The sequence below is a fragment of the Periplaneta americana genome, chromosome 1 (genome assembly GCF_040183065.1).
Source record: "Periplaneta americana isolate PAMFEO1 chromosome 1, P.americana_PAMFEO1_priV1, whole genome shotgun sequence".
Classification (NCBI taxonomy): domain Eukaryota; kingdom Metazoa; phylum Arthropoda; class Insecta; order Blattodea; family Blattidae; genus Periplaneta; species Periplaneta americana.
Genome location: NC_091117.1, coordinates 174,841,948 through 174,852,493, shown reverse-complemented (window position 1 = coordinate 174,852,493; position 10,546 = coordinate 174,841,948). Strand labels below are relative to the sequence as shown.

The 10,546-nt window shown below is 37.1% G+C and overlaps 1 protein-coding gene across 1 annotated transcript in view; it reads right to left on the bottom strand.

The window, feature by feature from the left end:
• Positions 1-5,489: 5,489 nt before the first annotated feature.
• LOC138704450 (protein takeout-like) overlaps positions 5,490-10,546 on the bottom strand; it is a 31,183-nt gene continuing 26,126 nt past the window's right edge. The window contains exon 6 of the mRNA XM_069832335.1: positions 5,490-8,895. Within this exon, the coding sequence (XP_069688436.1) occupies positions 8,741-8,895 (155 nt within the window). The 3' untranslated portion in view covers positions 5,490-8,740. The remainder of the gene's footprint in view (positions 8,896-10,546) is intronic.

The window sequence follows — 10,546 nt, the reverse complement described above, 5'->3', positions numbered from 1 at the left end:
AATAATAATAATAATAATAATAATAATAATAATATAATAATAATGATAATGATAATGATAATAATAAATAATAATAATTTATTTTAGCTGGCAGAGTTAAGGCCGAAAAGTATATAGCAAAAAGTATACCAGCAAAAAGTATACATACACATGTATGAACTTACAAGCTACAAAGAATTCAACAATTTGATTTAGATAAGAGTTACATGTATACAAGAATTATTTATGAATTAAACAGCAAAATACTATGAACTATTAATTAAACAATGAAATATAAACTGTGTAGGCTAGCGCGTCTGGCTGCGAAACCAAGTGGCCCGGGTTCGATTCTCGGTTGGGGTAAGTTACCTGGTTGAGGTTTTTCCCGGGGTTTTCCCTCAACCCAATATGAGAAAATGCTGGGTAACTTTCGGTGTTGGACCCCGGACTCATTTCACCGGCATTATCACCTTCATCTCATTCAGACGCTAAATAACCTGAGATGTTGATAAAGCCCCGCAAAATAACCTACTAAAATAAAAAACAAACAAACTGTGTAGCAGAATTAAACTAAAATATATAGAATGTTAATATATTTTAAATAATGTTAGATAATAGAAAGAGATTATTATGAGACAATTTTCAAAATACAGCGCTATCAGGACGATGTCTAAAGGAAGAAGTAACAATATAGTCAGTGATAGTTCAAGTCGGTATGATTGGAGTGAATTGCTAAGAAGATTATCCTTTAAGCTATTTTTAAAAATGTTTATTGTCTTGCATCCTCTAATACTTTGTGACAAGGAATTCCATTGTCGCGAGGTGGATACTGTAAAAGATGATGAGTAACAAAATATTCTATGAAGAGGTATACTTAGCGTGCCACAGATAAGTGAACTTGTATTTACGTCGTGGTTAGAGTATAGGTAAGAGAAACGAGATTGAAAGGTAATTTGGTGTTGAAGTGTGCAGAATTCGAAAGAGTAAAGACAAAGTGTGTAAAGTTCTACGGTCTTTAAGTCGGAGCCACGAAAGACTTGCCAAGGACGGTGATATGTGATCGTATCGTCGGGTGCTGCACATATTCTGAACTCGCTATAACTTGACTAACAGTTCAGAACTTAGGTCACTTTTAGAGGGGGTTCTGAAGCCAAGTCCTGGCATTTGTATGATTGTGATTTTATGGTTATTTAAATGTATGATATTTTTCTTGTGAATCATAAGAATTCTAAGAACATTTCTTCTGGAATATCTTACTTGTACGTAGGAATAATAGTATAAATTATAGTTAATATTTATTTAGCCAGTATACAACACATTGATTTCTCTTTTGAGAATCAGCCTATTGTGCGAAATTTACGGAAGAAACTACGAAATTAACAGTTTGAAGAATGGAAAAAAAAAAACAACCACCGTGGTAAAGGTATTTCGCATTATTCAGAATGGTCAAAATCAAATTCTGGGATTTCAACCAAGAAAGGCCTTTCCACCTCTCAACGGACTAACGCTATAAAAATGAATTGCAATGTCATCGCAGACGTATATTACGAAAATAATTTAAAAAATGCCTACTAAACTGTAGAGATCGTTTAATCTCATGAAAAAACATGAACTCCAGTAATAAGCATTTCATTTCATGAAAACATGAGACGAGGGTTGACTGAAGAAAAAAAAAATGGAAGAATCAAGAGCTTCTTTCTTGAGATTTCTAATCCTAAATACTTCACAATAATAATGAAATAAAGAATTAATCTTTTTAATACGCGCCGACCTTACTGCATCTGTCAGGAATCGAAACTCGATGCTTTTGATTAGATAATGTCTGTTCGTTATGCATCATATTTGATATGTCGGAAGATAACATTTTTATAAAAGGTTATCCAACATGGATTATTGCTTTGCACTTGGATGCATATCATTTTTCAAATATAGATTCGCGGCATTTAATGTTACATGACCAGTCACAAATTGACGGATTACACTCTAGATAACTATATAAATGTTGAATATATAATTTAACAATGGATATCAGGTGACGGGATTATTTGGATAAGTTTTTATGGAGATGAAATGTCCTCGATGACTTTGAAATACCTTAGACTGCACTAACATATTGCGTGTCTTAACCTCTAATTGCTTCATTAAGTTCCATACATTCAATAAGAAGAAAGAATAACAAATTAAGTTGCGGAAGAAATCTCAGGAGAAGGAAACACATTGGGCTGTACATAATTACGACATTTAACATAAAAGTTCTTAAAGTGCGTAAATGGGAGAGTTTAAATAATAGATAGCTATGGCTGGCCGAACACTGTGAAGTTGGCAACTAAGAACAGATATAGGTAGTCCATAAGTGTAATAATGTGATATGATATGATATATTTGATGTCAACATTTACAACCATGTAATGTGGACCTCACAATTTTTGTATCCGGTGCCACAATTACATTCGTTACAGCTATACCTTATGTAGACGCTCTTATACTTGACTTTCAACCCCATTTATATTGATCAGTATTCTCCCTTTAAATCCTAACAACTTAATTTAGATCATTCAAAATTTACACTTTTACGACTCCGTTCTTGATTTTCAGTACACTTATATCGTACACACACTGTTTCAATAATACTTGATACTAAAACGTACTATACCATTGTCCAATATCTTCGTTATTATGTCTGTTTCTTGTGTAAATTTCATTTTCAGATCCCACTAGTTTTCTACATATTATCCTTCACTATCCTAGCTAACCTCCCCCGCCATACTCCTCACCTATTTTCCTTATCTCTATCGTTTTACTTAATTCCTATTACACTACTCTAGTTCATTCACAATTGACACTTTATCACTCTGTTCTTGATTTTCAGTTCACTTCGACTATATCAAGGACACCTGTTTCTAACAATACTTGTCCTAAAACATATTACACCATTGTCAATATGCTCGATTTTTGTCTGTTTCATGCGTACCTTTCCTACTCCGATCTCACTCATTTCCTATACAGGGTGTTTCAAAAATACGGGGCATAATTTCAGATATGTATTTCCCACATGTAGACAATCAAAATAGTTCATTACAACATGTGTCCGGAAATGCTTCATTTCCGAGTTATGGCCTTCACAACATTGAAATTCACCGGAACGTTTTTCTTTCCGCAGGTCGTTGCCGTCAAAGGAGGCATTAAGAGGGCACTCTGACAGTTCATTCCGAGGCGAAGGTTACATTCAGTGTTGTGTAGGCGTTAGACTGTGCGACATGTATTCAAATCAAGAGCTGGCAGAGATACACTTCATGTACGGTAAGGCGGACGGCAATGCTGCGCTGGCTCGTCGTTTGTACCTGGAGAGGTACACACAGCGACAATGTCCAGATCGGAAGACATTTGTACGTCTCCATTACCGTCTGTGCGAGTATGAAAAATTTAACTCTCCTGGTTTGGGAAGGGGACGACCAAGATCTACAACTCCAGAAGTACAGGAGGAGATTCTGGAGGCTGTAAACATGACTCCTTCTATCAGCACACGAAGGGTAGCGTTGCAAGTCAATGTTCCTCATACGACTGTCTGGAGACTGTTGAAAGAGTATCAATTGTATCCTTATCATTTGCAAGTGTACAGGCCCTGTCACCAGCAGATTACCCTGCACGAGTTAGGTTCTGTCAGTGGTTCTTGCAGCAGTGTGGTGTAAATCCCAACTTTCCTGCCATAGTATTATTTACAGATGAAGCACAGTTTACACGAGATAGCATAACAAATTTCCACAATCAGCATGTATGGGCGTATGAAAACCCATGTGCAACTGTTCCATCTCATCACCAGGTGCGGTTCTCCCTCAACATGTGGGCCGGTATCATTGGTGATCGATTAGTTGGACTCCATGTACTTGTAAACAGACTTACGGGGCAGGTGTACACAAACTTCCTGGAAAACACCATACCTCATGTTTTAGAAGACACTCCACTGATCAATCGTCAACACATTCACTTCTTGCGTCCACACCTGTGGAGTAACGGTCAGCGCGTCTGGCTGCGAAACCAGGTGGCCCGGGTTCGAGTCCCGGTCGGGGCAAGTTACCTGGTTGAGGTTTTTTCCGGGGTTTTCCCTCAACCCAATACGAGCAAATGCTGGGTAACTTTCGGTGTTGGACCACGCACTCATTTCACCGGCATTATCACCTTCATATCATTCAGACGCTAAATAACCTAGATGTTGATACAGCGTCGTAAATTAACCCAATAAAATAAAAAAAATAAAAAATTCACTTCTTGCATGATAGCGCTCCTGCACACTTCAGTCGTACGGCTCGCCGGTACTTGGATCGAAGGTTTCCTGATCGATGGATAGGTAGAGGTGGCCCAATTGCTTGGCCTCCACGCTCACCTGATCTGAACCCTCTCGATTTCTACTTGTGGGGCCATTTAAAATCATTGGTTTATTCGTCTCCGGTGCCTGATTTGGAATCCCTTCGGAATCTAATTGTGGCATGTTCTGAGGACATACTCAATACTCCTGGAGTTTGGGATCGTGTTCGCAGGTCAATGAGACATCGATGTGAGGTCTATATTCAAGCAGGAAGTGGACATTTTGAACATCTTCTGTAATGACAACGACCTGCGGAAAGAAAAACGTTCCGGTGAATTTCAATGTTGTGAAGTCCATAACTCGGAAATGAAGCATTTCCGGACACATGTTGTAATGAACTATTTTGATTGTTTACATGTGGGAAATACCTGAAATTATGCCCCGTATCTTTGAAACACCCTGTATAATATATAAGTGTAATATTATAATAATAATAATAATAATAATAATAATAATAATAATGGTTTGATAGCCAAAAAGAACTATTATTATTATTATTATTATTATTATTATTATTATTATTATTATTATTATTATTAGGTTATTTTACAACGCTTTATCAACATCTTAGGTTATTTAGCGTTTGAATGAGAATAAAAGTGATAATGCCAGTGAAATGAGTCCAGGTTCCAGATCCAATAGTTACCCAGCATTTGTTCGTATTGGGTTGAGAGAAAACCCCGGAAACAACCTCAGTCAGGTAACTTGCCACAGCCGGGATTCGAACCCGGCCACTTGGTTTCACTATCAGACGCGCTAACTGTTATTCCACAGGTGTGGACTATTATTATTATTGTTATTATTACTATTATTATTATTATTATTATTATTATTATTATTATTATTATTATTATTATTATTATTATTATTATTAGGATAAATACAACTGGCGTTGCTTCTCTGCATCCAATTTCCATTTTACTGTATTTAAGCAGTTCTTTCCTTCAAGGCTTCCTGAATATCATTCTTCCAACTATGGTTCGGTTATCCATTATCCTTCTCTCTGGTGGTATCCATTCTAGAATTTAATTATGCTAATACTAACACTGACACAAGAAAATCTCTGTTAAGTTCATTTTAATATATAATATACAATTTCTAGTAACTGTAGCCTATGTGATTGCGACAAAACATAAAAAAACTAAGGTAAAATTTAAATTATTTATTCATTTATGTTGAACAACACATAACAATGATCAAAATAAGGTGAAACATTGTCTGGTAATTATTAGTAGACTTCTTTGTTATCTTGTCATGTGCATTCCTTAACATTAGATCGAATCGCTTAATAACCTTCACATGTTCAAGACTTCGAATTCATCAACAAAAAATATATATACAAGAACATGGCTAATTAAAGTTCTTATATAAAGTCTAATATTATGTAAAGCTAACAAGCGTTTTAATAAATAGGACCATTCACAAAGACTTGCTTAAACATATAATTATCTCTGTTGACTTATGAAATCTGAAAACTAATAATAACACATAGGCCTATCATATTTCACATTGATTTAAGTTCCAAGTTCAAGCAGAAATCTTAACTAACCGAGGCATAAGGAATAAGAAGTAAATAAACAAATAACAATAAGGCTTCTTTCTGATTTACTCTGCAGCTACTTACAAATTTCAAAGAAACTGAGTTTCACATGAATATTTTTTAATTAATATTAGAGGAGAAAAATTCGCTCCGCCGCCGAGGATCGAACCCGAGTCCTTGATTCTACGTACCAAGCGCTCTGACCACTGAGCTACGCCGAATTTAATCCACAGCACCGGATCGAATTCTTCTCCTTCAATGTTTCCTTTTGTGGCCTTACTCCAAGTTAGGCATATAAGTTGACGTTTATGTTCAATGTCAACTGCCATTATACTAGGAGCGCACTCAGCTGAGTGACTTGTTTGGCCGGGATTCCGCAGTTATATGCACTGCTAGCTGTGAGAATATTATGGAATATTAATTTGTCCTACAGAATAATATCTGTAATATTGAAAATTAATATTATAGGAGAAAAATTCTGTAGGACAAATTAATAAATCCATCATATTCTCACAGTTGGCAGTGCATATAACTGCGGAATCCCGGCCAAACGGGTTGGGGACAACTGGCCACAGAAAATTGGCCACAGAGGCAACTCGCCACATAATTGAAATTGGTATCAAAGACAATTCGCCACATAATTGAAATTCGTATCAAAGACAATTAGCCACACATTAAAATTCAAGGCAATACTCAAATTCGCAATAATTTAGAATATATTTCTATGGTAACACAAGACAAATCCAGAAGCTGTAAACTAATTCGGAACTATGGCGGAAGAAATTCGCTTCACAAAATCAAAAAGAGGCTCTCACAAATTAATATTATATAAAGCGCATCCTTCCTTTTATCACGTGCTGGAGCAACTGCAGTTGGAAGTGGAAGAAGTGGACAGATGCATAGAGAGATTGGAAGGTGGTCATTCTCCTACCAAATGAAACGGAAGTACATCGACATGGACAGACGAATATCATGTATAGTTGAAGAATACCCGGGGTACAAGGCAGAAGGCACCGTCATCCGGTACTTGAGAGCTGTAGGCCACAACCTAGCAGGACATTTTTGAAGCCAAATTTACATGTAATAGCAATACTTAGTGAAATTTACAAATTATTAATCTCTTTATCCATTCGCACATTATAGAGATTCTGGAAGTCATCGATTTATCTTTGTACCTCAGTGTGACAAATTGTCTATTTGTGGCAAATTGTCTATTTGTGGCAAATTGTCTATCTGTGGCAAATTGTCTATCTGTGGCAAATTGTCTATTTGTGGTGAATTGTGTATCTGTGGCCAATTGTCCCAGTTACCAATTTTCTGTGGCCAATTGTCCGGAACCGCGGCCAAACAAGACACTCAGCTGAGTGCGCCCAGTATAATGGCAGTTGACATTGGACATAAACGTCAACATATATGCCTAACTTGGAGTAAGGCCACAAAGGGAAACATTGAAGGAGAAGAATTCGATCCGGTGCTGTAGATTGAATTCGGCGTAGCTCCGTTGTCAGAGCGCTTGGTACGTAGAACAAAGGACCCGGGTTCGATCCCCGGCGCGGGAGAAAATTTTCCTCCTCAAATATTAATTGTCAATATTACAGATATTATTCTGTAGGACAAATTAATAAATCCAGAATATTTTTTAGATTTGATACACTTCTCCATGAACACATGAATATGATATCAATGTTATACTCTGCCTCCACAAGTAACAGTCAGAAATGTTCTGTTTAGATGAGAACTTTATTTTGCTAGTAATTTTTGCATTGTACAAAATGTATTTCTGTATTATACTAATGACAATTTATTTGAAGAACACAAAAGTTTTCTGCATTCATAACACTGAAAATATATGCTGTCTGTACGGCTTATTTTCCTTGTAAAATTTCTTCCTTTAAACTATTATAAGAATTATGTTAATAATATTTACGAGTTAATTTTTCTGGATTTTATATGCATATTATACTGTATTTAAGTGTAAATAAATGTCAAAAAAATACTTGCAACTTTAAAAGAACGTGGCAAAACAGTTGTGTTACAATGGATCCCAGGACAATGTAATCTACATGGGAATGAACAGGATGACATATTAGCCAAGAAGGGTGCCAGTCTCAAAATAAACCCACGGAAACCTTTGTCATTTAGCTCAGTAAAGCAATATATCAAGCAACTACAAAAAAATAATCACCAACAAGAACTGGACATAAACATTTCGCAACAACGTAGGAAATTACTGAAGGATATACCTCCTGAACCCAGAAGACTGGCAGTTGCAAGCTTTCGTCTTAACACTGAACATGACATCCTGGGTAAACACCTCAATCGTCTTGGTATCCTTCCATCAGCATCCTGCATTTTGTGCCATCAGCAGGAAGACATGGATAGACAACATCTTGGAAAATACCCTGCTCTGAAATCTTCCAAGGAAGTCGACCGCTACTGGGAAGCCAGAGCCCGAATGTTTTTAATTACTTAATCCGTACTTTTGTTCACCACGTTCTTGTTTTTTCCTCAGTCAATGATAGTAAATATCATGTACTAGCCATTAGACAAATAAGTGAATATTTAAATGTAATTTATTTTAATCTCGCTTTAAATTAGTAAACCGTTGCCAATATGAAGTCCTGTTTTGACATCAGTAAAGGCGCTTCTTCGTATGTATATGACTGTCAAAATGAACGCACTTGCAGAATTTTAATAAAGTTAACATTTCTGGTTATATAAATAGATGAAAATTCCAATGTTTAACGTTTCTCATTTTCTAATGAGCCAAGATTAGTTCGCTATCCCATTGTGAATGGTCCAATCGTGGATGAGACATAATATTGTAATGCAAGAAAATTTGGCTAGGAGATGAAGTATCACAGATCAGGTAGGGACTCCTCTATGGGAACGAGCTCGAAGATGTTGTTGAGCATTGCGGTGATGAACTGGTTTAGTGCTTCCCCCACTGCTGGCCCCATCTCCTTCAGCAGCTCCTGCCAGTTCTCGTTCAGGAAGTGGTTCATGTTTTCGCCTGCAATAGACAGGATACGACTATAATCACAGAAAGGTATAGAAATCAATTAGTGACTATACGGTCAAAGTACGAATATTATATTTATGGCATCGGCGTTCAACGTTTAGAACCCCGAACTCAAATTCAAAGTATACTTTCTGATAAACAAATGTGATATTGACCCAGAGGCCAGTAACACCCAATTGGGTCCTTGACGAATCAGGAAATAGATGTGAAGATACAGTCGGTATTCTGTTCATCAATATTATATACGTCAGAATCTGCTATTCTAATATTTTGCAAATCTGGTTTTCAGGTAGAAGCTCCTTGTGAGGCAGGCTTGAATAATTTCAAGAGAAAAATTGTTCTGGGGCCGGTTATCGATTCCAAGACCCTTCGCTTAGCGCACGAATGCTCTACCGACTGAGCTATCCCAGGAACTACACACGACACTGTCACAATTCTTCCCTTTATATCCACGCGACTCAAATAGGTTGACACCAGAACCCAACCCAAGTGCACACAATTCTGTATGACTTAAATTGTGGCTTTATGTTACGTTAAGTCCCATAGAATTGTTACGTTAACAGAAAGCCACAATTTAAGTCCCACAGAATTTTTATGTTAACGTTACGTTAACAGAAAGCCACGATTTAAGTCCCACAGAATTTTTATGTTAACAGAAAGCCACAATTTAAGTCACACAGAATTGTTACGTTAACAGAAAGCCACAATACGTCACACAGAATTTTTACGTTAATAGAAAACCACAATTTAAGTCATACAGAATTGTTATGTTAACAGAAAACCACGATTTAAGTCATACAGAATTGTTACGTTAACAGAAAACCACAATTTAAGTGATACAGAATTGTTACGTTAACAGAAAACCACAATTTAAGTCACATAGAATTGTGTACACTCAAAGTTGGGTTCTGGCGTCTTGTCAGTCCATTTGAGTTGTGTGGATATAAAGGGAAGAATTGTGACGGTGTCGTGTGTAGTTCCTGGGGTAGCTCAGTCGGTAGAGCAATCGTGCGCTAAGTGAAGGGTCCCGGGATCGATACCCGGCCCCGGAACAATTTTTCCCTTGAAATTATTCTCATATTTGTTTCAAAAGAACTGTGCAATATTGATAAACGAAACCCACTAACTTCGAACAAACTGCAAAACGTTACTTGCACCCATTAAGAAGTTCACGAAGGCTCGATGTGAAATAGAAATACACATATAAATTTTTGTCTTGTATCAGAAGTCGAATTAGGAGTCAACTATTATGAGGTGCTCGGAATAATAACGGCAGATTCCAACCAACCGAAGTCCATTTTGAGAAAAATGACATGTTATATTTTTTTAAAGCTTTGCGAATTTTTAACATTAAGAGCCTCGCTTCGCTGCTGAAGCGCTGCAGCTTGTGAATAATGGATTAAATGGGAGCCTTCAGATGCAGCCACAGCCACAGCCACAAAATAGTGGCGCTGTAGACGGTCTGAATGGTTGGCTTCGCTAATGCGCTAATGGCGTCCACTAAAATTGGCGCTTCCAGTCGCGATATGTAGAATTAAATTGTAGTTTTCAGACGGGGCCACAGTCGGGACACTGTTTTAGTGGCGCGTGAGTGGCGCGTCTGTGGCGCTACTAACAGGCGACTATTGAACCACCAATTCCT